Source organism: Alternaria arborescens, assembly GCF_004154835.1.
Source record: "Alternaria arborescens strain FERA 675 chromosome Unknown contig_5, whole genome shotgun sequence".
Classification (NCBI taxonomy): domain Eukaryota; kingdom Fungi; phylum Ascomycota; class Dothideomycetes; order Pleosporales; family Pleosporaceae; genus Alternaria; species Alternaria arborescens.
In genome coordinates, this window is record NW_021167860.1 from 215,450 (window position 1) to 240,587 (window position 25,138).

Consider the following 25,138-nt stretch of genomic DNA (forward strand, 5'->3'; position numbering starts at 1 on the left):
GAACAAAACCACCACCACCCAAAAAACAAAAAGGAGCGACGTCGCTAATATACAGACAAAATCTCGACCAAAAACAAGAATGCAAATGTCGTGTTCTCGTAATATATTTATATACCCGAATCGTATCCACTCCCTTTTTCAACACTTTCCTTCATCCTTGCTTCCTAGAACAAGAAAGCAAGTGCTCCCAAGCCAGCAACAAAGCCCACAGCCCCATTCTTAACCGCAGCACCACTCTGCACCGTCGGACTCTCCGTCGCATCGCCTCCATTACCACCGGCCGTCGCAGTGGCCTGAATGGGATCGACAAAGGTATAACTCGTCATGGTACTAGGGCGGCCCTCTGCATCCGTCGTGGTAATGAGCTTGATGGAGCTGACCAAGCCGCCACCGGGTGTATACGTAGTCAAGAAGGTGGACCCTTGCTCGTCCGTCTCGGTTTGCACCTCGCCGGCCGTGGGCGCGTAGTTTGCGGCTGATGTGGTGACGGTGGTGCGGCCTGCAGAATCGGTCGTGGTGCGGATGACGGCGGGGCGGTTCTGGGTTTCTGTGCGGACGACGGTGGAGCCGCCGGCGACGTTGGTCAGGGTGCGGGTTACGGGGACGGAGGCGGTGACTTCGGAGAGGACTTGTGTGGTGCGGACAATGGTTTTGCCGTCTTGGGTTTCGGTGGCTTCGACGGTGATGATGGCGGGGCGCTGCTGGGTCGTCGTGGTTTGCACCTGGGTGGCGGTTTGGACAATGGTTGTGCCGTCTTGGGTTATGGTTTGTTGCTGCGTGTTGGTGACGGTTGCGGCCGGAGGGGGGTTTGCTGTTGTTGTTGCGTCGTTGGTCACTGGGGGTTGCGACTGCTGCTGTGTCTGTGTCTCCACCTGTGTGACTGTGGTGCCGTCTTGCGTCTGTACCTGCGTAACCGTCGTCTCTTGCTGTTGTGTCTGCACGTTCGTGACGGTGGATGCAGCTGGCGGTGGTGCCTCACTTGACTGTGGCGCAGGCGCCGCAGACTCAATGACGGTGGTGGTGCCGTTGCCCGAAGGCGCCTGTCTCTTCTTCAAGTCGTTGACAGCGTCCACGATAAGCTTGGTAGCCAGCGCCGGGTCTTCGTTGTGGATGTGTTCGACGCCCCGGTGATGCGATTCAAAGACGCCATTCTTGAAGTCCTTGAGTCCGCTCAATGCAGCTTGCAGAGATTCCTCCGGCAGCGCGTTCAACAAGTCCTGGAACGCTTCGTGTGCGCTTGCGTAGATGGTCTTAGGGTGGTCGGCTTGTTTGTTTGGTGCAGCACCAACGGCAGTGCTCATCAATGGCAGGGCCAGAACGGCCAACTGGCAGAAAGAACGCATCGTGAGAGAAAGTCGGCGAGCACGAAGGGAAACGAAGGTAGATTCTCAACGAAGGGAAAGCGAAGCTGCGTGAAACGTGTTAGCAGGTCGTCATGCTACAACCATGGCCGTCATGTGTGTACAGGAAAAAGGAAACCTGTTCCGGACAGGCAACTGGAACTGTTAAAGCGAATGGGCTGGGGTGACTGAGAAACGTCGCGGACTGGAGAAGCAGGCTTACGCACAATCTGTCGCTTCCGAGTGGCTGGTCAGTCTAGACGCCACAGCCCGACAATCGATAGTCGGCTCTTATTTATTTCCAATTTCCAACGTTCAATCCAGAACTACGTTTCTTTTTGCCGGCAGAAAAAGAAAGAAACAGCGAGTGTATCCGTATCGTTCGTCCGTTCGTTCGGTTAGCGATCAACAACGAGTGTGATGTGCAAGAAGTGGGCGAAACGTGTGGAGTAGAAGGCTTCGAAAGAGGAGAAACGGAAGATCAGTCCTTAAGGCAGAAGGCGATACGGTTCCTGTACGAAGTAACACCAAACTAGCTTTAGCTAAAGCGCTGCTGATACATGGGCACTAACTAGGGAGCTTGACAAGAAACACGAGGTTTGGACCCGCTATTGCTCATGGATCCCATCATCACCTTTCGCCTCTCAAGCACGCCTAACAGAGCCAAGCATCATAATCCCGACCTTTCCGTCGCGGATCATGCGTAGGCCCGCCGGAGGTGCGTTCAGCATTGGAAAATCGGTATTCTTCTAGATCTAATTGCTTGTCGTGCATGCCCCCCAAGCAACGCATCATCCCGACACGGATCAATCCTTGCACGCGAGATACAATCCAGCTGGATACACACATATACACGTTGCAAAACTTCAACCATGAAACGGCTTACAGACTGAACCGAACCGGGCCTAGCAAAAAAGTTGGCACGTAAACGTCGGGGTCGGTATATACGAGATCCCCCCCTGCAAACGTGCAAAAGGGCTCGTTCGCTTGTTCAGCCAGAACGTCATGGATGGGCCGAGCGAGCCAGTCACCGATAATAGCTCCCGGTCGGACATCCAGCGCTTTGAGAGAAAGCCTCAGCACGGTTTCAACATGCGAACAGAGCGACGACATTAGTCTCCGTGTCCGCGGACTATATCCCTCTACACAATAGCATTATAGCCATCGTCATCGCAATCTTGTTTTTATTCTGCCTTGCCTTTGATTCCAGTGGTCTACTTACAGCTCGCAGCTGAACTCGGCTGCTTACGACACTTCCCCTCGTGTTTTCAAAAACCAACGTGCTTCCTCGCTCTGACACTTCGTATCTAACAAGCACGTATCAACTCCGCTCCGGCGGTTCTAGCCCCTAAAACCGTCGAATCACGAATACCCCCGTCTGCCGGAGATCTTAAAATAGCTACAACACACAGTTCGTAGCCTATGACTATGCTGCCAATCCAGTTCCAGACTTGTGCTCGCATATCTACCCACTCAGATGCATCTAGGCTGCTACTGCTGCTGCTCTCGAATACGTGTGTATATGCGCAAACCCGCTAGCGCGTTCGGCATGTCGCCACGACGCTATGTCGTAGCAATTGTTGTTGGGCATCGGCCTGGATGCGGACTACGGCAGAGACGGCAGCGCGGCGTCAGAACGGTAGCAGCGCCGTTGGTACTCAACATTGTAGCGTTTTTCATGTGTAGCAAGTAGATTTGTAGGTTGCCATGTATCCTTGGCTTTGATATGTACTGGTGTTCTGGAGACTTTTACAAGATGAGAATTGCTTTTTTGCTCTTGTCTACTATTGAAGAAAAGATAACCCCGCATGACTGTTGCTCCATGTTTGGTTCCTGGGCTGTAGCCTACTAACTAAGAAGACAAGGAAAAAGAGTTCCAGTCTTTACCTTTTGGGTAGCTTAACATCGGCCTACATTTCTATCCGCCACCAACATAGGCACGACAAACAAACTCCTGGGTATACACCACGATCCAGTATCACAACACCTCACACGGAAAATAAACGAGCCGCGTCCGCAATGGCCGCTCCAAACCCGATAAGAGCTCAACACCAAACATGGTTGTAGAAATGAAAATGAGAATGGATTATCATTACCAGGACCGCACGCCATGCATCAACGCTCAGATAATACTTTGCTAGCACGCTCATCACTTCGTCGCAACATCGTTGTATGCAAAAAACTTCCCATGACACGTACGCTTTTTCGGACTGAAACCGCCTACCATGTAGCCATCAGCACTCTGCCCACCATGGCAGATCGTAAACCTTTATTCCGGACAACGCCTCTCACACTTCGCTCTCTATTCCTTGTCCAACACATCCCTCAATCGCTCACTGCATAGGAAAACGTCTAGCTTGGTACTACGGAGCCGGTTGCTCTCTTGGCACAACCGGCTCTGTCTCCTGTTCCTGCGCTGCCAGCGCATCGGAGATAAGTTCCTGGTTCACCGTCTGAGGCGTAACAGTAACAGTCGAACCAGAAGAAGAATGCATCGGCCCACTCGGCGTTGATACCGTTTGCCCAGTAGGTACCTCCGTAGCCGTTGAGTTTTCGGGCTGTGTAGTAGTTGGCGCCTCAGCTTCGACCTGTTCACTACCTGCGGCACTCTGGGCTGCGACTGGTGTTGCAGCAGGGAATGATTGTGCAGGAGCCATGGCAGTGATGGGTGACTTGGGATTCCTATCAGGGGACCTTGCAACAGATCGCGGTTCAGTCAATGCAGCTGGAAGATCCGTTCGTAACGCCATCGCCGGGCTCATTCTGGCAGGTTTCGGACTCGCACTCGCCGCTGGCGCTTGCACATTCGGCGGCTGTGGCGGGGTCGGGCTCGTCCCGGTAGGCGTAACGTCGCTCGATTTATCCGTTTTAGTCGGCGTGGCCTCCATTGTCGAGTGTGACGTTGGTACTTCTGACGTCCGCCCCCTCGCGATAAGCGACTCTGGACTCTGCATAATGTTCTGTGAAGGAGGCAAATGGCTCGAGCTACCCGGGGGGCTCTTGGCACGTTCGCGCCTGTCCACGCGCTCCTTGTGATCCTGCCTCCGTTTGTGGAACCAGTCAAACGCACCCTTCTTATCTGACTTCTCATGATCAGGGGGGCTGCTGCCGAAGAGTACAGAGTCGGAACTTTGGTTCGTATCGTACTGCATGCTCCTCCTTCCTCCACCTCCTGCGGTCGTCCATCCAGAACTGCTGGCAAAAGAGCTCATACTCTTGTCTGCACCAGGCACGGAACCATGCAGATCAGTGGTGCTTGTGGTTGGCGTTGCCTTGCTTTCTCCACGCCTATGACCTTTCCAGAAGCTGCGTTTTTCCTCTTTTGGCTGATCATCTGGCTGCTCACTCTCTGAGTATTCTGTCGCCGTGCTGTGGGACCGGAAACTGGCAGAGGGGGACATGCTGGGCTTGAGTGTATTTCCAGAAGCTCGCGAGGAGTCCGGCAGATTGTCCCTGGAACTGCTCGCTTGGGATTGACCTTGCGCGAAGGGAAGCGAAGGTGGTTGTAATGGCGAAGGAGGCCCTTGAGAGAAATGACCACCAAATCCTGAATCGCTGCCACCAAGAGAGTGCGTGGAGCTATGTGCACTCATGCTAACGCTGTTTGGCATCCTCTTCTTCTGTAGTTTGTTTGGCTTCTTCCCGTCTTTGGATTCCTTTGACTCGTTTGGAGGAGAAGCTGCGACCTTGGCTAGTATTTGGGTAAAGGTACGAACTGCAGGTGTTAGTCCAACATCGGGTCCCGAGTCAACGGGTGCTTCCATGAACTCTGAACGCTCACGTGTTGGCGTATGATGGGGACTGTGAAGAGGACTACGCTGGGGACTGCGTGGACCCGGCGTAGTTGATCTTGGAGGCAACAGGTTCTGTGCCGTTGTCTGCGTGGGGACATTGGGAGTGGTAGGCTGGCTTGGAGGGATGATGCCTGGAGATGGGAGAGGAAATCCGCCCGGCATATTGTGGGTGGCAGGCGTAACTGCGGGTCTATGCTGTAAAGGTTCTGTGGATTGCATAGCTGTTTCCGGCGGACGATAAGGCTGGTAGGGAGTGGGCATCTCTATCTTGTTTGGTGGCATGGTCTGCGCCCGTTGTGGCTGTGCCACTTCCGGATCTACAGGTTGTGTGGCTGGAGCAGTTACTAAAGACTGCGGGCGTTCCCGCGGAGCTTCTGTTACTTGTGTAGCTTCCGTTACTTGTGTCAGCTGCTCAGGGGCAGGAGCCTGAGCAGTTGGGCTGACAGCTTCTGGTATATCTGCAGGCATTGGTGATGAAAGTGGACTCTTCGTGTCTTCAGGACCAAGTTGCTTGGCCGCAGGGAAGCGAGGGCTTCCAAGCGCTGGGGAGCGCTTCGAGGGTAACGTGTTGCTGCGATGTACTCCAGATGTCGTCGGAGTGACGAATGCAGGTGTGATGGGACTGGGCACAGCGCCTGAGCGTCGTGAACGCTTCGAAGATGTGGAGACGTTCCTGCGGACACCGCCATATTGGCGAAGACTCTCCGCACCAGCGCTCGAAGTAGTCGACGCCGACCGCCCAATACCAGTGCTGTTTCGAGGAGTAGTGGGTGTTCTTGCTTGTGGAGTGGAAGGTCCGCTTTCAATGTGCTTAACAGTACCTTCATCGACTGCTGTGCCTTCCATACCAATCAAGAAGTGGTCCTGGTTGTCGATGAGGAAGATGAGCACGTCCTGGCTTAGCCTATAATCTACGGGAGACATGTCGTGCTGTGGATGCGAGAGGAGTCCAGGCTGGAAGATGGCAGCCAGGTTTGAGGTTGTCATCTTGTTAACATCAGCCTTGGCGGCGAAGACTGCAAGCAAGTCCAAGATATAGAGCAGAAGTTGTCGGTTCAGAGACGGTAGAGCCTTGATCTCGTGCTGATAGGTGCGCACAGCGGCGTCTGGATCGAAACCTCCCACCGAAGGTTGCTGACCTTCGCTGGGGCCTACAGCCTCGGCCTGGTGGCCTTTGAGAGGATCCCGGAACGGGTCATAATGCTGCAGTGGTATGATGGGCTCCGGGAGGTTGTTGAAATAGCGTCGCAGAATGTTGGCGGCGTCGTGTACAGTATACCCGGACCAATCTAGACCTTTTCCATAGCGGGGAGGTGTGTCAAAAGCAGTCCTCAGCTCTTTGATGCGCTTCTCGGAGCCCGCTAAGCGGAAGATGCCTTCTACGTCGGTCGCTGTGCGCTGTTAGCAGCCGGCGCGAGAAGGGACTCGCTTGACTGACCCTTTTCCTTGAGGAAGACACCGCACTTGGCGACGACGATTGGAACGTAGCCGTAGATGTAGCTCTCACCGTGCTCGTTGAAGAGCGATATGGCGACATTCGCATAGGGGATGCTTTGTATGAGGGGCACGCCAAAGATGCCAGGAAGAGTGGGTTCTAGTGGGCGCGAGTTAGTGATGCTCGCGACAACAGCGGCGCATTTGGTACCTTTGTCGTCGTCCTTTTTCGCAGGGCGCTTGCTAAACTGCCTCCACCACGAGGTCAAATCTCGACGCGACGAGGCGGGTTCTGGCGTTGCGACGGGGGCGGGCTGGGGCTCGCCATTGCGCACGCGCGGAGTGTGGGGATTGGTGTGCGTGCCTGCGGGCGCCATGGCAGGCTCGATGGTGGTGAGGGACAGTCGTGTGGATTCGGGTCCTGTCCAGGTACAGGTGGGCCCCAAGTGGGCAGGCGGCAGCTGTCTGGGGGCCGCCGCTACGTGACGTCGGAGGGTAGCGAGGTAGGTAGCGAGGGAGCGATGGTAGCGAGCGTGCACGAGGTGTCAGCGGGGCCTCTCTCGTATTGCTGTGGCGGTGACGGAGAGATGGTGGACAGGTCGGACAGAGCGCGAGCCTGAGCCTTGTTGACGCGACGGGCGGTTAGGGGTACAGATGCAGCTTGTCGTCGGCAGGCTCAAGGCTGTCGGGTCACGGCCGTCGGGTCAAGGCCTGGTCGGGCGCAATATCTTCAGCGCGCGCCTGAAACTGTGGCTCGAAGCGACTTGAGCATGCAGGGTCGCCTTCTGCGAAGGGCAATGATCGCAGGCGGGCGAGGGAATCAAGTGGCAGCCCGCCGCTCGACTGACGATGAGCAGCAGCTTAGCGGCTGGTGATGTGTGGCTGCGGGCCAATTGTCACCATCCAAGGAAGACGGCACGGCGTCGCCTGACTGACAGACACAAACGCGAGGCGTGAATCCAGACGGACGGCAAAATACAGCGGCGATCAATACGGATAGCGGGTTGCAGCTGGCATTAAGAGGGGCGTGTTATCATGTTATTCTTCGATTATCGCTGAAGTTGGTTCCAATAATAACGACCGTCTTGGCGGGGGGGAAAGGTACAGGTACTGGTACAGCAAATGCGGGAGACGATACCAGTCCAAGATATGCGACGGCACAGGCCATTTTTAGCATCCCTTCCAGACTGCCTTGCAAGTATTGATTCGAGCATGAACCATTCAATCCCGCTGCCAATCCCAGCCATGAACACAAGAGGGCTTGTTTCCCGTCGTTTGGTGACTTGAAGGAGCGTGGACGGGCCGCCCGGTGGCCTAGCTCGCGCCTACATTTTTGGGCAAAGGCTCGTCAGCACAGCATCCAGACAACCACCCGACGTCATACCAAATTTCCGATTGAGTAAACAATAATCCGTAATCACCAACACATACACCCCCCAGACGCTTGCGGATATCATGGACTCGTATGCAACTCTGAATTGATCCCTTGAGACTAGCAAAACTAACCGCATGCAGACTCACGGCAAATGAACAGCGCGAGCTGCAGTCGCGCATGGAGAAGAAGCAGATGAAGGAGTTTATGAACGTGAGACTTACCGGAATCACCCAATCCCCGGGCGAGCATCATTGTGCTAACCGTCCTAGATGTACTCCAACCTCGTCCAGCAATGCTTCGACCACTGCGTCAACGGCTTTGAGAGCAAATCCCTTACCTCGCGCGAGGAGAGCTGCGTTATGCGATGCGTCGACAAGCACATGAAGGGCTCCCAGCGACTAGGCGACCGCTTCCAAGAACAGAACGCTGCCATGGCACAACAAGGTGGAATGAGATAGAGGCTTTGCAAGCCAGCAAAGGTGGCATAGGCGGAAGATGAAATCTTTGCGACCATCGCCCGTGATCCGCCACGAGCTGGTAGTAGGCTCAAGGGCCATGGTGACGGCTAGCTATGTTATTTGGCACGACCTGTATTATAGAAACGAACTTTGGAATATGGTCCTACGCGGACAATGATTCGTATGCCTTTGGCAGGCTTGGTTCACGCAAGCTTTAACCTTGCTATAGGGTCAGCTAGCAATTCAGCTACCGCTGTCACTTGTCCCACTTCAGCATCTTCCTGGTAATTGAATTCGCGGTGAATCCGTTTGCAGCGTGCAAGACTGCTACTTGTCCGTGTCGAGTCGCAGGTGACAGGCTAACCACGCCCACGTCTCACTAATCGATGCTCACAGCCTCGAACGTCGTCATGCCAGTGCCACAAAGTAACATCTCGGCCCTTCTAACCTGCAATGCTGTGGCGCACCACAGCGACTGCACTCTGCCAATATCCAAACAATCTAGAAGTGGCCAATGAAACGCGTCTAGGTCCGCGAAAACATCCAGACCGTACTGTGCGCGCTCGATGCAATCTCCACGAAGATCGCTTTTAGCGGTGGCTGTGCTGCATCTCCCAAGCCCTTGGCTCCCAGCCTATGACGCAGCTGCGACAGCTTCACCGACCCTGTTCTTGCCCTGAATCACGCGTTCAGCTTCTCAAACACCTCCTATATAACTCACGCGCTGCGAGTACTTTTCAGCTACACCACAACAAGAACCTTTTACAAAAGAAGACGATTTGTCCATCTGTCCAAACTTAAACCACTTCCTTCCAACCAACAAACAACAAGCAAACATGGGTCTTCTGTGGACTAAACATTGGGGAGGCCGCCATGCCGGTAAGTAGCCTGCCTAAGAGCCGTCTGTTCCGGACACTGCGCAGGCAAGTTGCTGACAGGATGTTAGGTGGTGGTGTTGTCGCTGACCGTCACGGCGTACGTCGCGCGCCCTTCCGTCTCTCCTGCGGACGCTTCAGCTGCTTCCGCTAAACATCGACGACGACATTTCACGACTGTAAGCTTCACCAGAATCAACACACCGCACCGTGTTCTAATCTTTACAGCTCTACATTCCATACTATAATGATTCTCTTGCGACGGCGTTGGTAGGGATTGAATGTGCACGGCAGCAAATGCATACTTCAGCGAGAAGTCTAGGCGATGCTATGAACATGCATCTGCGACGCAGTCGCATGCATCTACTATACCCTCAGTAGCCTAATACAACACATATATTCCTCTGCACTTCCGCTTTCCTAAAACTGTATTTCTCGCATGCCAACGTGCAACCCGTTGTTATGTACAGGTACACAGGCAACCGATAGGTACAAGAGTGCGAACGATCTGGAACATGACGTCACGCACCACATCCTTGTCCGTCTCCACTCCATATGCCCAATCCCCTCACGCGATGCGCCACACTGGTAAACTTCGCAGCGGGGTCAACCCGCCTCTGCATATATACATAGCTACACAGTGATAGCAACCAACCAAGAAAGCCAATGGGCGAATACCGAAACGGCGACAAGGTCAACACACGATACGCCACAATGCGGTCCATACTCATCATCAACCCAAACTCCACAGAGGCAATGACAGATGGACTGAAACCACTTGTCGAGATGCTGGGATTCAAGGATGTCATTCACCACCTTTTACCACAATAATCACATACGTGCAGCGGGAAAAAACTAATCAAGGTGTTAGGGGTAAAACAGACCGCACACACGTACTTCACCGCGCCTTCGGGGCCCAAGAGCATCAACAACGAAGACGACGCGCGAGAGAGCGTGCAGCACTGTCTCCCGGCGCTGCGACAGGAGTTGGAGAAACACGATGGGTTCTTGGTCGCGTGTTATAGTCAGCATCCGCTTGTGCCGCTCTTGAAGGAAGAGCCAGCTGTCAAGGGCTCGAGGAAGCCCGTCACTGGTATCTTTGAAGCGAGTGTTGCTGCGAGTCTGCAGCTCATCCACCCAGAGGAGAAGTTTGGTGAGTGATTTATACATATATCTCTTTTCTTGGGAGGCACAACGAAGAGTGGCATGTGAGACGGATGATCTGACTCTGAATAACCGCGGCTACAGGTATTGTCAGTACGGGCAAGGTCTGGGAAGAGATTCTGACCGATGCTACGATTGCTTTTCTCGGTACGGGTGCGGATGCGGGAAAGAGATTTGCAGGTGTTGAGACGACGGGACTTAATGCTACGGATTTGCATGATGCGCCTGCTGAGGAGGTCCGGAAACGCATGAAGGATGCTGTCAAGAGGTTGTTGAAGAAGGGTGGTGTGGGGGCGATTTGTCTGGGTTGTGCGGGGATGGCGGGGATGGATAAGATGGTTAGGGAGGCATGTGTGGAGGAGTTGGGTGAAGAGAAGGGAGGACAGGTTAGGATTGTTGATGGGGTTGTTGGGGGAGTTGCGTGGTTGGAGGGGGCTGTCAGAGCCGTCTTCTGATAGAGGATGTCTGATGGAGCTAGGAAAAGAGTGGATCGGACAAGCTAGATAGTGGTATGCACCATCCCATGTCTGCCGACTTTATGTTTGACTGATCAAGATTGCGCCGCATGGGTTAGAGGTGGTTCAATTCGTCGAGAAGATAAATGAATTGTATAGAAGAGCGGAAATGTTAGAAAGATGGAATGAGTCGCATGCAATGCGGGTGTTGCGAAATTGATCCAGACAATGATCTCGTTTATTCTCACAACCTCAAGCTGCCCAAACCCTTGACAAGTGCTCCAAATGGATCCTAGACAACTGTCAATTCTGGGTCACCATTTTTCCCTTTTTCACGTTTCGAATTCAGAAAGGTGAACGATGGTCTCCTCTGCCACCACTTAACGCGCTTCGTGCCTGTAGCCATGGTTTCCTGCTCAACAGCAGCGCCTTGTTTAGGCGCGGCTTGCCAAAACCACAATGGGCTCTTTGGTCGAGTAATGTAGAATGCAACGAGCAAAGCCACTACGATGACCACGACAGTGATAGGGGCTGTAACGCTTCGTCAGTTTTGACTCGCCCCTAGTTCCAAGGTCACATACTCGCGACGCGCCACAGGTCCCAAGAAGTAGGGTTGTTCTCATCGCCACTGAGCTCTTTGACATTCTGGCCGAAGTACGACGTGAAGAATGAAAGGGGCAGCTATTTCGTAAAGTCAGATACATATCTCAAGCGCGAATGTCGCTATTGGACTCACGAAAACTACGGTGATGATTGTAAACAGCATCACAGCACGACCTTGAGTAGTCGCTGCCTGCGCTTCTTTTGCGCTTGATCGAGCCTCCGCGAGGCTTGCTGCATTAGATTTGAGATCCAGTAGGTTGAGCAGCTATACTGATCAGTTTGAAGCAACTCGCCAAAATTTTCACACAATTACCATTTTGCGAGTGTGCTCCGCATCTTTGCTGATGCTGGTGATCTGATGAATCAAAGGATCGACTGTCTCTTTCATTAGGTTGAGCGAGACTAAGTAGTCCATACCCAAAGCCTTGACCGAAGACTCAATAATCTCTTTCTGAATGCTGAAGAGATGTTCAATCATCTGCAGAGTGCCATTACGTGATCAGCCGAACTATAACGTGCACTGCAGTTAGAGCGCGTACCTTGAGTTCGTCAATGATATCTGCAACATCTAGAACAAGCTTCAGATCGCGACGATCGTTGAAGATAGTATTGTCATCTCCGCCACTAGCGTAGCCTTGTTGAAACTCCTGAAAATAGGATGTCTGAGTAGCAGCCTGTAACAGCAATTAGTCTGCACTGCAATGTCTTGCATGACATGAATCCAGTTGCGTTCACCTTTTTGCTAGTAACCCACCTATAGATCTCGACCAGATCTACCAAATTTCTGTTAGCTTGACTGAATATGTAGCCTACGACCTTCCTGGTCAGAAATAGGTACATATCCGCAACACTTTTCATTTCCTTTGGATCGCGAGCCAAGCTCTCTATAATGCTCTGATAAAGGTCTTGAACATCTGTTGGAGGAGCACTGTAGCTTCCGCTGGGGAAACTTGTTAATATGGTGTCTGATCCGATAGTCAGCAACCGAAAGCATGGCCAAAGGAGCACATGACGAACTTTTGTTGATGATCTAACACCAGAATTGATCTATAATGATCAGAAGACTATCAGTGCCAGCCTCTTCTTTGCCGTCCAACCCCAAAGCCGCTCCTGTCCATTTAGAAACGGTTTGATCTTTATCTCGGACACTTGTGTCGTGCAAAGCTGGATAGTAGAACTGATCAAGGGTTCTTCTTGGATACTTCTGGTTGGCGATGACTTCTGGAGATGTCATCATGGGCCAAGACCGCGATCCATCCACAGCTTGTGGGGTCCCGAAGTCAGCCAAGTAATATCGTTGTCTTTCTGCGTATCCATCGCGCGTCAACTGCTTATGCGTGTCTTTTGTGAGCAGATAATCACCGTATTCCATCCAACTCATGTAAGGAAGCTGTTCCAGGTAATCAGCGATATGTCTGTCATCTTCTGCAGATCGTCCAAGACTTACGTAGACTGTCAGAGGAGGTAGCGGATCTATGCCCCTCAATGCAAGTATCTCTTCGCCCGGAGCTTCCTGACGTGATGATCTAAGGGGAATGGGTACAGCGCCCCGAAATTCACTACCCTGCGTGCAAGACGGCTCCAAATGTTTCGCGTGTTCAGGCCAGACACGCTCCGCAGACCGAGTAGCCTCGGATCTCTGCGAAAAACTTGGACGTGTCTTCATAGTAGAGATCTCTGGGTCCATCGGGGCTTGTGTGCACTTCTCGAACCATTCCTAGTAGTATGTCAATATCGTTGTGCTAGAGCTAGGCTATTCCAAGGTCCGTCATACTCACATTCACCCAAACTAAATCGTTCGTTGGAACATGTATCCACCGAACTCCGAGTTCTTCAGGAGGAAGATCTGAGAATACATCAACGGCCTGTGCTCGTACCTCATGTTCGTCGTGACCTCCTCGTTGTACAGTATGTACAGTATGTACCCTGGCCACGTATCCTAGGCTGACATGGAATCCTCCCATAGCGACTGGGATTGTCTATCTAGACGGCAGTGAGATGCGGTAACAATAGTCAACAACATTGCAGGTATGTGCGGCATGAGGCGCTGTTATAGTGAAGTGATGTACCCAGATGTAGACGCGCACCTCGTGAATTAAACCTGCTTAGCATGGTCCAGCTGAAAAGGCAAGAAGCCAATGAGGTAGGCGCAACGGGCTTCTGATATGCAGCCTTGTTGGTGTGGCGCATGCAGCTGAAGTCAGCCTCATGGCAGAGCAAGTTACGTTCACATACAATAAATTGGTGGCGTCCGGATGACTCGAGCTATGGGCTAAGAAAAAATGAGTGCCTGATCTAATGTCTCAAGGATGTACCTATGTGCATCTAGATGCGGTTCTGTTATCCTGCGAGTGTTACCTGCATGGACGCCGCGGACCTCGGGAGCGGGGCACCTACATCCTTACTGGGTCACCACGACTGCAGTCGCGACTATTCCAACAAGATATCGATGTTCCTGTGATACAGATGAATTATAGAGAAATATGTTTTATAAGCCGCCTCTTAGAATCCATGAAGCAGTATAGCGGCTACTGATGGTAGACGGAATGACGTATGCAGAGATCCACAACTTCGGGCCGCATCGTTTCTCCGATACAACCTCAATGGTATCCTTTACACTACGTACATACAACTAGATCGGCACATATCGATACAGTGGTTTTGTTTCAGTATTATCCGTGACTGCGTCCTTCTCAGGCATCATGCAGGCGCTTCCAAACGAGCTCTTGGCCCAGATCGCCTCGCACCTCGAGTCTCAACCACCATCAATCACCAAATTCAACCACGAGCCAAGCGCAGACCTAGCCTTTTCGTATACCGAAATCAACACCAAGCCACTCAAATCCCTCTCCCTTGTTTCATGGCGCTGGAGAAAAGTGGTCCTTCCCATCCTCTTCCGCTTTACGCGCATAGCACTGGACAAGGAACCACAATGGGTGCCCATGGACGCTCGCCTCGTCGACAGTATGCAATTGCAGCTGTCTAGTCTAAGCAACCACGAATTCATGCTGTATACAAAGTTGCGCAGCAAGTTTAAAGCAACTACTGGAGATGCGTTCGCACCTGCTATGGATGATGTGTTCATCCAGTTGTGTCGAATTCAGGAAGGCGATGAGTTTTTGAAGACGACACCGTCGAAAGTGTGGTTACCGCATCTTTCCAGGGACTTCAATAATTTTTCGCGGTTTATCACAGGAAACAAGCTGAAACATCACATCAAGAGCGTGGTGCTGCACACGGATAAGGAATATGACTTGCGCCATGTATCTACCGCTCAAGGACCGTTAGCGCGCGAAGTCACCGACATCTGGAACAGGGTATTCGGTGTCTTGGAGCCAGCACGTGTTGTCGTCGCTGCACCACCCAAGACCATGGCCGCGTTGCTGGATTCACATGTGGGTACGAACGACATGTGGGCTTTCGAGATGAAGATGCACTATATTGAGCTTCTTAGAGATCAACCGCCCGTAGAGAACAACCAACAAGAACATCGAACAAACGACGCTCCACTCATTCATCGCCGACCCTGGAACCACTTGGGCTACAACGAAGGCTCCTCGATCACCGCATACAGCACATATGAATTTTATCTCAAGGTGGCGCCTAGGATCCTCAGCCTCGTTCTCAGTCGCTTAGGCGAGTACCCAGCATTGTGCAGAGATTTGACTTCATTTAGCTTCATCGCTGTCTTTCCCCTCTCTTGGACTGTATCGTCTATTGTAAAAGCCGTCTATGGAATCCCTTCCATCAGCAAAGTCTCGTTACAACTTGCGCCTGGCCCTGAGAACGACCTCCTCAGCAATGGCAGTAAGAGGCGCAAAGCTCAGTCAAGCGACTTTTGGTCCGAGTGGAGGACAGGATATAAGGTGCTTGCTATGATGGAGACATTACATGATCAAGCTAGAGGGGAAGAGGAGGCGGTGAAAGAGATTGTGAGCAAGGACTGCTATTCGAAGCAACTAGCTGTTGAGGTTGCGGAGGTTATCGATAATAACTTGAAGACGACGTCGAGTACGTGGAAGAGTGACGGAGTGGGGAGATGGATTAAGGTCAGGTCGGAGGATGAAGGGCATTAAAAAGCTGTTCTGAAGTTTGTGGTGGGGGATGAGCCGGAGTAGTCTACAAAACAAGTGACAGCGCTGTGTGATTCACATATGTTCGCGTGATATGAATTACATGACAGTAAGTTGTGTTTCAATATTTGAAAGGCGTATACGGTTGGTGATTCGAACATTGACAACACAAACATATCGCTACCCTGGATATTCGATAACCATTTCCTCAAGTTTTTCCATTCCTTCGACTTACGCCTCTTACTCTATGCTCCTCACATCCTTGACCCTCTGTCCACTCCTTTAACAATATCGGGCTACCAAAACATGATCGAACTCACGCTAGCGTCAGCACTCATAACGACACTCCTTCTCCTTCTACTTCAACAACGACAGTTGCACCGGCAAGTAATCAGACCTCGAATGGTTGCTCGTGCGCAGCGTCAGAAACGCATACGTACCCGGGACGAAGACCAGGAAGAAGATGAGGGTGGATGGGCGATTGGTGCGCGTAGACTAGCCAGTCCGGCACGCCAACCTCTTCCACTGCCAATCCATAGGGATGACGGAAGTGGAAGGTTCAGGAGGAGTCGGCTTGTTTCTGAAGATGACGTGCCAGAATCTCAAATCGCCAGACGTGTTCATGGGAATGGCAGGATAGAAATGCATGGGCGTGTAGATGTAGACTGCACAACGGAAGATTCATTAGCAACGTTCCAGCATAGAGATACCCGAAGTCCAGTTCCGAGGCCACGCATGACCATTATTGATAGCGACGCCACCATCGAGGTCCCATCGGATATGCAAGAGACAAGGCAAGGAAAGAGTCAGAATGTCAGCCAGCAGCGCGCCCTACGCGTGCGCTTCGACGAAGCATTGAGGATGCATAGTTTTGGCGGAAGTCAATACATAGGTCGAGTGATGGACAAGGAGTGTGCATTTCTACAATTGCCTATGGATGAGAAAGACCAAGAAGGAGAAGTGGACAAATGTAATATCTAGCGTATTTGCAAAGTTCATTCTATCTTGGGTATATCGTTGCTGTACGTCGCTATAATGTAACTGCGAAAAATGCCGTCCTCGATTGTCGTATCATGTATCATATGCCACTTACCATTAAAAGCCCAAACGTCGTTCTTGCAGACCATCCATATCATACCAGGTTGAGCCGAATCACAAACGCACCAAAAATGCGAACCCTCCTCTTTCATGCAAAAAGAAAAACATTACCTTATTGCTCCCTCACGTCACGCAAAGAATCTCCTGCCAACCCACCGTCCACCTCACACTCCCCATGATTATCACCAGCAAACCCAACCCTGCACCCACACTCGCGACCCCATACAAATAAGCAGCTCTTCTCTTCAAAGTATCAATCTCCACGATCCAAGTAGACACCGTCGTAAGGCAACCACAGAACCCATCCATGACCCCCTGCAACACACTACACCCAACCACACTCGCACCCACACGCCCCGTACTAGCCAACGGAACGTGCTGAAGATCATACGCCATACCCAAGACCGCCGTACCAAAGACATTAACGGTAAAAGTACCAAGCGGAAACGACGAATTAATAGGATTCAGCACCAAGGAGACATAATAACGGAGCAGGCATCCCGCGGGCGCAAAGACGAGGGCGAAGAGGGCCTGGGAGCGCCATGCCGAGTGCGGCGGTAAGCACACCATGATGATGGCGCCGAACCATGTGCCCCAGCCCAACACTACGAAGAGCGGATCCACGACGCGGCGTGTGAGCCGGAAGGGCAGGGTAGGCGTTACCCGGTCGAGGGCTAGCGCGAGGTGAGCTCCCATGTGGAGCGAACAGTAGCACGTTGAGATTGTTATGATGATGGTGGCGAGTATGGCCATGACGCTGTATCCGCCATTCCGCGATACAGTGGTAGTTGCAGAAGGGATGGCTGTATTCGGGGGATAAGGATGGTTGATGGGACTCTTCAAGTCGTTTGATAGCGAGAGGAAGATGTCGCGGGTGAAAGACGAGAAGCTGGTGAAAGAGCCGCAGAAGCCTGTTGCAAGGCCAATGTACATGGGTATTGTTTTCTTAACTTTGCCATGCCGGGGTTTGTCGCGCGTGTGGTCGGCAGGGTAGTCGGATGGCTCTGGCAGTTTTTCTCCTTGTCTGCTGTCGCCGTGTTGATGCTGACCCCATTCTGCGGCGAACAAACGCCGGTCTTCGGATAGGAAGCCCATGATGAAGGTTCCCGCCACGTTGGCCCAGAGTTCTGAAAAGATGACTGGTGCACCGGGGTAGAAGGTCAGGGCCTGTAGACCCAGACGAGCTAGCGTACCCCATATTGAGAAGAAGATCAAGTAGGAGACCGTGTAGAGTTCTGTAGCTAATCTCGATGCTTTTTGTGCGCTGGGGGTGCGCTTGGAACGTAGGTAGTACTCTGCGTGTGGGTCGTAGTTTTGAGCATGGTTGTGGTTGTCGTGCTCCTGGACAGGCGACATACTAGGTAAGGCGGTAATGTCTAGTTGGGAGCCTGTTGCTGCTCGTCCGAGTGGGAAAGAGGGTCTTCTCGATCGTTGCTGCTGCTGCCGTGTTTGTGACGCAGGTCTGCTCCCATACTCTGGATTTGAATGCCTGCTCTGGCCTCGCGTTCTAGGTGTTCGCAAAGGCTGTGGGAGGTTGGGCGACTGTGCGTTTTCGTTGTAGAGGTGCAGCCAGGACTCTGGGGCTAAAAGATCTTCACCTGATTTCACCTGTCCACCTCCAGCTCGCGAGGATACTGTGCTGAGCGAGTTGTGCTTCCCGGAATGCCGGTCCCGTCGCTTCACGCTGCTATACGATGGATCGCGTTGGCGCGAGGTGTACGGCACGTTGGGCGCGGGCGAAGCGGTCGAGGTTGGGGAGTCAGGCACTGGTTCGCTATCCGCACGCTCCGACGTGACTTTTTCCAGGTCGAGGTTGAAGTCGTGCAGGCGGCGCAGGTCGCTGCGTGTACGGGACCGTGGTCGTGGGCGGTGCGCTGACTCTTCGGAAATGGTAGACGAACGCAGCGACGAGCGCTGGTTGTTGAAATGCGACTCGCGTTTCGAAGGGACGTCTTCCTGGTCGACGGGGACAGTTGCAGAGTTGGCCATAGCTGCCATTGCCGTCCCGTGTGCCTGCAGATTGAATGTGCTATGACGCGCGGTACCGAGATTGACAACTTTCCATGTATAAGCCCGAAGTACTTCAGCTCGACGCCGCGTGCAACTTGAAGTAATGCGCCATGATCGCTTCTATGATGACAACAAGGACGTGGCAGTCGCCAGGAATGGGGACTGTACACGTATATCAGCCCATGTTGCCTCCCTCTCCCTCCCTCCTGCGCCAAATAAGAAAAGGTCAAATCTCAAGTAACCTTTGCTTATGCAAAGCCATGCGACGAATGACAGGCGATCCCATTTTCTCCGATTGGCGCATGGGACCCTGGTCAAGTGTCATGCAGTTGCCGAGGGCGTGACAAGGTTTCAGGTCACGGAGCTGCCCGACGCCGTGGCATCTGTTATCGCCGGCATGTGGGGAGCTTAGACGTGACCACGCGCTTGTCTCATGCACCTTCTTGAACGGACAAGTAAATCTAGTTGAGCACCACTATATATTCCAGAATACCAAGAACACTTCTAAGATATTATCTACGTTTACTCGTTAATTCGTATTCAACATGTCTGCCATCAACCTCCCCAAGAACGCTCACGTCTCGACACACCCATGTCTCCAGGCGAAGCTCTCACAGCTGCGATCGGCGAGCACAGGGTCCAAAGATGCGCAAACGCTGGTGCATGAATTGGCTCTCATGGTCGGTTATGAAGCTCTGGCCGCAGGCTTAAAGGCACAACCGGCGGGCACAGTACGTCCATCTTTCTCATTCATCCCGTCACATAACATGACCGAGTGGGGTGGTATTCCGAGCCACATATCCATAAAAGGATTCCATATCCCCAACACCATAACAGTCCCTCATACAATTAACCATACCAATCAATGCTATACACTACAACACCCACTAACTCGACCTAGGACAAATCCCCCCTCGGCTACGAATACACCACAACCACCACCTCCCCCGCACCCACCTCCATATCCCTCGTCCCCATCCTCCGCTCAGGACTCTCCATGGTCCCAGCCCTCTCCTCCCTCCTCCCCACCCCCGTCCCAATCCACCACCTCGGTCTCTACCGCGAAAAGTCCACCCTTCAACCCGTAGAATACTACAACAACCTACCCTACCACACCCCGCACAACACCGCCGCGGGCTCAACATCTCCCCAGCCCGAGCTGGCCATCATCGTAGACCCCATCATCGCTACGGGTGCGACGGCACAAGCGGCAATCGACACGCTGAAGGACTGGGGCGTGAAGAGGATCATCGTCGTGAGCATATTGGCGACGGAGGAGGGGCTGCAGAAGGCGTGTGGAGAGTGGGAAGAGGGTGTTGAGGTGTGGGTTGGTGGGTGTGACAAGGAAGTTGATGACAAGGGCATGATTAAGCCTGGTCTGGGAGATATTGGAGATAGGCTGTTTATGACATTGGGAAAATAGGTTATGATACCATGAGTGTTAACGTGAAATGGAAACGCGTTTGTCATGCAAAAAAATACCCCCCGGCTTTTTGTATGGTTTTAGGTGCTTTGGTTACGACCCTTGCGTTTGGCTTCTTGCACTTTGGTGTTGTTGCAGGTTAGCGAAAATCAGTGACTTGCTTTTTATGCGTTGTTACTCGTGTCTAACTCAAGCCACCGTTTTAGATTCCTGTCCCTCATAATGGGAAAACCTCCTTTGCAGGATGCAATATAACATCGCATCCATATGCCAACGTCGACGTTTCATACCGAAGTATCTCAATCTTATTCACCGCTTCTGTCCGTGGACACTTTTCAGGAAACGTCAATTCCCCAACCCCTTCCCAAACCTCAGCCGGCTTGATTTCAAAATCGCTAGGCACCAGATCCTTGACCGATGCCTTTGCGCCCGCAACAGGCGATGGAATGACCCTCAAACTCAAGAATGGCTTGTCAAGTCTTGGAGGAGGACTTTACTTGGCTTTAGCCTCGGTACCATACTGCAAAAATGTCTGACCAATTGGTCGTTCAATATGTGCTGTCGTTTTGGAGGTTGTGCTCGGTGTTAGAGAGAGGCGACCCAGTCGTTTTGGAAAGCCATTCTGCTCTCTGCCAGCCAGGAGGGCAGCCTCAAGGTCTACAATTAGAGATAGGCAGAAGTCGTAGGGTTTACCCTGGTATTTCGCCTCCACTGTATGGATAAACTCGATGAATGGGCCAGCCGGGGCGATGCCGTATTTTAGTTGTGTGGCTGTTACTAATGGTCCCTCTTCTACTTCGAGCACGTCTGGGATGAGGCGGCTGATGCTGGCGAAGGATGTTCAGTACCGGATTACTAGGATGGTGACATCGGAGAACACGGGTACGTCGTTGCTGTATGGAGGGTCATGCTGTGGGACGGGGTTGTTGCCAACGGGAAGCTGTCCAAAAGGCATGTTTTCTCAAGGAAACTCAGATTCAGACTTCATAAGAGAGCGAGATGGTAGAAAAGATATCAGAGAGGTTGGATATGGAGTATGCGTCAAGTTTCGTTTGCTTTTCTATCATATCGCAAGTAAGTAGCGACAGACCACAGATGAAATGCTGACAAAGTACGATCTCTATTTAGTGGTCGCACTGCCTTATAGGCTATATGATGCTTGAGCCTCCGCCAATCAGGCGGTGAAGCAACGACGATATTAGGGGCAATGGGATTTGGCTATGGGTCTATTGCCGGACGTTGGGTTTATTGGCGAGAAGTGGGTTCGTCGTCTTACAAAGATCATGCTGTATTATTGCAAAAAAGGCCCGTAGATGAAACAAAGGCTATCATAAGTTATGCAGCCTGCGCTGAAGTAGCTGACCGTGCGACTTTGTTGCTAGCGCTGGTGCTGGCTATGTTGGTGTCGCTGCCGTCCGGAGCTGGCATGAAACCTTGGAACGCGCCATCTCTTTTAATAGGCTTAAAGTTTGACTTAAAATTAAGCTTAACACCAACTACATAGATTACGTTATTAGCAGATCTGGCGCTAGTGGATCTAGAAAAGGACGCTTCCATCGGCCTGTTGTAGCTTTCTTGGCTATAGTACGGTGTGGGAAGGAGATGTTGTACTTTCAGGGTTCGCTTACAGGCAGCCTTGCAGGAGACGCAGGTTCGCCTGCCTGCCTAAGCCACATGATACCAAGAACTCTTGACGTAAGCTGAGGCGGGGTAACACCGCTCGTCCTGGCGCTTCTGCCTTCTCCACTTAGTCACTTACCTCGAACAATCTATGGCCGTTCGCGTCTTGTCATGATTCAACCTCTCAGGGTCCAAGAAGAGCTACCCGAATCGACTGGGGCCATATGTTCATACTCTAAGATTCAAGAATGGCAAACCCGCCTTGCGCTCATCAAGCCGAATGAAGACCCGTCAGCCTGCGTTGAACTCAGCCTTGTCGTTGTCGACTTGGTGGACTTGAATAACGGAGCTGTCATTAACCACGACACACTTGTCAAATACGATGCACTTTCGTACGCTTGGGGGAGTGCATCACCTTCTGCCAAGGGTATTTGCGATGGCAATACGATATCCTTACGTGTCAATCTCGACTCGGCGCTCAAATACCTTCGAAAGCCACAACATGAACGATACGTTTGGATTGACTACCTTTGCATCAACCAGGACGATCTAGTCGAGAAAGCTGTGCAGATACCTCGGATGAAAAACATCTACTCTAAAGCGAGTACTGTGATTGTGTGGCTCGGTATATCACCAGCGCTTGTGAGCAATTCAAGAGAATGTCAGAGGAGTTGTGGACTCAACGTAGACCTACTGACTTGCTCTGAGCATAAACAAGAAGTCTGGGAATCAATCCTAAATTATGCTTGGTTCAGACGGACTTGGGTTCGTCAAGAAGTGTTCGCCGCCGAGAGGTTGATTGTCTGTTGTCCTTACTTCTCCACGACTTGGGAGCTTTTCAATGAAGCTCTACACTCCATGATTACTATGAGTAACAATGAGTTCTCAAAAAGCACCCTTCAATCAGCTTCCAGTCATAGAGCCGCTGAAAATCTGAATTCTCTCAATGAGCTTTACCTATCCAGAGAGTTAGATTTACTGGTTTTGTTGAAACAAGGAAAAGGATTTCAGGCATCGGTGCCACATGACCACATCTTTTCTGTCCTAGGAATGATGTTCACACCAAAACACAGTGGAACAGAGCCAATTCCAGTAACATATGATAAAACCTACCATGAGATCTGCGGTGACGCGACTAGGTACATCATACGGGATACTCAAAGTATCAGTATACTGAGGTGGTGCCCTTTCCAGAAAGACAGGTCGTACGCGTTTGATTGGCCAGAAATCGAAGTATGTTGCCCTATCTCGGGTGAAATGGAGCCAGAGATACGGATCGATGAAGGCAGCGCGTTTTTGGAGCAATTTGACATCGACAACCCAATCAGGAAAGCTGGCGCTCCAATGCCGTCAGAAGATATGTACTATCGGAACTCTGGGGCACTAAGACCATCGGAAAATCTATCCTCTTCCTCAGCATCAAGTCAATCCAGTATAGCGAGACCTCTTCTGCTTTATGGGAAGGCATGGGGAAAGATAGTGCAGTTCAATACACTAACGACTTACACCTGCGAGCAGGAAGCACATGTGTACTTAGCGGAGCATTATACAGATCCAAATCTCAGGATGGAACCATCTTTCCAAGACGATGTTGACGAATACCACGAATTCTTCCTCTACAAGCTTGGCTTAGTGCGCCGCGTCGAGGAAGGTATACTTGTAGAGCACGAAATGAAAGCAACTTGGCGATGTTATGGTACTGCTAGGGAAGGCGATGTGTTGGTGTCATTAGAGCCAGATTTGTGGAATTTTGTTCTTCGAAAATGCTCTAAGTCAGGCGATCTGTTTGAAGTAGTGGCATGGGGTGATAAAATGTTCACCAACCTTGGGGGTTCTGATATGCCCGTTCCTGTGCCCGTCAAAGACACATCTGCATACTACTTGGGCGAAGTTGAAGAGGAAAAACGAAAATGGATGTCGGGGAGATGGCGTCCAAATGATGCACCAGGACCCAGGCAGCGGTTCGAAATCCGATAACCTTCCCAGAGATCAGATAAAACGAAGTGTAATTGGTCATTCTAGTCTGCACTGTTCTGTTATTGTGATGGGACAACAGTTCAAGTCTTTGAGAAAGGAGACTATGCTGCCGTTTAATGCCAGGTGTAGCCAAGCAGCCAGACACCCATGCATGTGTAGAATCTATCGCAGCGCATTACGTTTATAAGCAAATGTGTTGCTTTTGAGTGATTGTCCCCAAACGTCAAGTAAGAATGAAACGTTCTCTCCTCAAAGCATGGAAGTCTGGTAGAGGACGAAAATGCCCCAGGGTTTCTTTCTGCCAATGCCCCTGATAATCGCACCATCGTGTAATTCGGCCATCGACTTCCATATCCCGACCCCCAAGAACAGTGTCCGGGATGTTTTGTTCGCATCTAATATCAAATTTGTACCGTATTTCCTAGTCCTAAGATTCATATCGCGTACCAGTGTTGGCGTGTCTTCGTGCGTATATCCAGTACGTCGCCGACGACCCAACCACGGATGCTGCAGGAGACCAGTATCGTCAGATGCATGGCTGATATCCAAAGCGACTTGCCAAGCGTTTCTTTTTTTGAACAAGGCATGAAAGACGTGTTGTATGAGCTCAGGGTATGGACCACCATCGAACAGCAGTTTGAAGGCGCTGGTCGACATGGCGAGGTACTGCAGGGCGTTCACTTCTGTCATCCATCGTGCGATTGTTTTTGTTTCGCATTGCGACCACATGCAGTCTTCGCTTCTATGGTGACTCGCGCGTAAAGAGACCCGGATGTCGAGAGGCATATCCTTCGAGTTTTTGGCATCTGATGGATACGAAAAAGAAGGAACAGTAAGCGGTGGTGATGCTTCGCTCAATGCGCCGCTTAAGCATCCGTGGCAGAAGCGAACGAAGGCCGTTTATATGACTCTATGACTGCGCGATAGATTCGTTGTCTTCGATCGACATGATTTGGCGAATATATTTGCGCATTATGATCGGCACATTCTTTAAACATTCAATCGCGAGGAAGGCGGCGGAATACCTGCAGTTCGCAGTGCCGTCGTAAATCGAATGTTCATCGTAGTGTGCCCCACGTACACCCCCATTCACATTCGAGATGCGTCCTGGATGGCTAAGCTCTCTATTTCCAGGTATTTTCCATGGAAGAAGCCCCGTTAAGTTTGTTTTTGGGGGAGGTGGTACGGAAAATGATGCTGCTGAGCTGAAAGAAGCATACCCGAAATTCGTTGTAGACAGCATGGCAAGTGTACGCGAGCGATCTGCTGATACGTTCGTCACTCGTGGTCGTTGGAATTCATGTTGCGGGATCGTATACGGAGTCATCTATATTTGTCTTGTATCGCTCGTAGTCGTGTCCTGAAGCTGGTATTGTAGATGATTTTGGTTGCTGCCGGGTTATGTTTTGATGCGGATTTAGGTATGTCTGGAAGTATAT

The 25,138-nt window shown here is 51.6% G+C and overlaps 9 protein-coding genes across 9 annotated transcripts; 5 read left to right on the forward strand and 4 right to left on the reverse strand.

Annotated features, from left to right (window-relative positions):
* Nucleotides 1-164: 164 nt before the first annotated feature.
* AA0111_g2734 (hypothetical protein) lies at nucleotides 165-1,343 on the reverse strand (the record flags this gene model as incomplete). Its single annotated transcript, XM_028648538.1, has 1 exon — nucleotides 165-1,343. The coding sequence occupies one exon, from the start codon at nucleotides 1,341-1,343 to the stop codon at nucleotides 165-167; it is 1,179 nt and encodes a 392-aa protein (XP_028509322.1).
* A 2,360-nt stretch (nucleotides 1,344-3,703) lies between these two features.
* On the reverse strand, nucleotides 3,704-6,945 carry AA0111_g2735 (hypothetical protein; the record flags this gene model as incomplete). The annotated part of the gene is made up of 3 exons (XM_028648539.1): nucleotides 3,704-6,525; nucleotides 6,573-6,728; nucleotides 6,780-6,945. 3 exons carry the CDS (start codon nucleotides 6,943-6,945, stop codon nucleotides 3,704-3,706), a joined length of 3,144 nt encoding a protein of 1,047 aa, XP_028509323.1.
* A 1,078-nt stretch (nucleotides 6,946-8,023) lies between these two features.
* On the forward strand, nucleotides 8,024-8,401 carry AA0111_g2736 (hypothetical protein; the record flags this gene model as incomplete). Its single annotated transcript, XM_028648540.1, has 3 exons — nucleotides 8,024-8,031; nucleotides 8,084-8,153; nucleotides 8,213-8,401. 3 exons carry the CDS (start codon nucleotides 8,024-8,026, stop codon nucleotides 8,399-8,401), a joined length of 267 nt encoding a protein of 88 aa, XP_028509320.1.
* An 873-nt stretch (nucleotides 8,402-9,274) lies between these two features.
* On the forward strand, nucleotides 9,275-9,657 carry AA0111_g2737 (hypothetical protein; the record flags this gene model as incomplete). The annotated part of the gene is made up of 3 exons (XM_028648541.1): nucleotides 9,275-9,280; nucleotides 9,348-9,455; nucleotides 9,505-9,657. 3 exons carry the CDS (start codon nucleotides 9,275-9,277, stop codon nucleotides 9,655-9,657), a joined length of 267 nt encoding a protein of 88 aa, XP_028509321.1.
* Nucleotides 9,658-9,990: 333 nt separating this feature from the next.
* On the forward strand, nucleotides 9,991-10,895 carry AA0111_g2738 (hypothetical protein; the record flags this gene model as incomplete). Its single annotated transcript, XM_028648542.1, has 3 exons — nucleotides 9,991-10,080; nucleotides 10,159-10,429; nucleotides 10,525-10,895. The coding sequence occupies 3 exons, from the start codon at nucleotides 9,991-9,993 to the stop codon at nucleotides 10,893-10,895; spliced, it is 732 nt and encodes a 243-aa protein (XP_028509314.1).
* Nucleotides 10,896-11,187: 292 nt separating this feature from the next.
* On the reverse strand, nucleotides 11,188-12,338 carry AA0111_g2739 (hypothetical protein; the record flags this gene model as incomplete). The annotated part of the gene is made up of 6 exons (XM_028648543.1): nucleotides 11,188-11,426; nucleotides 11,477-11,576; nucleotides 11,632-11,763; nucleotides 11,812-11,976; nucleotides 12,038-12,172; nucleotides 12,234-12,338. The coding sequence occupies 6 exons, from the start codon at nucleotides 12,336-12,338 to the stop codon at nucleotides 11,188-11,190; spliced, it is 876 nt and encodes a 291-aa protein (XP_028509315.1).
* A 1,862-nt stretch (nucleotides 12,339-14,200) lies between these two features.
* AA0111_g2740 (hypothetical protein) lies at nucleotides 14,201-15,574 on the forward strand (the record flags this gene model as incomplete). The annotated part of the gene is made up of 1 exon (XM_028648545.1): nucleotides 14,201-15,574. One exon carries the CDS (start codon nucleotides 14,201-14,203, stop codon nucleotides 15,572-15,574), a length of 1,374 nt encoding a protein of 457 aa, XP_028509566.1.
* A 1,218-nt stretch (nucleotides 15,575-16,792) lies between these two features.
* AA0111_g2741 (hypothetical protein) lies at nucleotides 16,793-18,658 on the reverse strand (the record flags this gene model as incomplete). The annotated part of the gene is made up of 1 exon (XM_028648546.1): nucleotides 16,793-18,658. One exon carries the CDS (start codon nucleotides 18,656-18,658, stop codon nucleotides 16,793-16,795), a length of 1,866 nt encoding a protein of 621 aa, XP_028509565.1.
* Nucleotides 18,659-19,224: 566 nt separating this feature from the next.
* On the forward strand, nucleotides 19,225-20,102 carry AA0111_g2742 (hypothetical protein; the record flags this gene model as incomplete). The annotated part of the gene is made up of 2 exons (XM_028648547.1): nucleotides 19,225-19,410; nucleotides 19,581-20,102. 2 exons carry the CDS (start codon nucleotides 19,225-19,227, stop codon nucleotides 20,100-20,102), a joined length of 708 nt encoding a protein of 235 aa, XP_028509564.1.
* Between the last annotated feature and the right edge of the window lie 5,036 nt (nucleotides 20,103-25,138).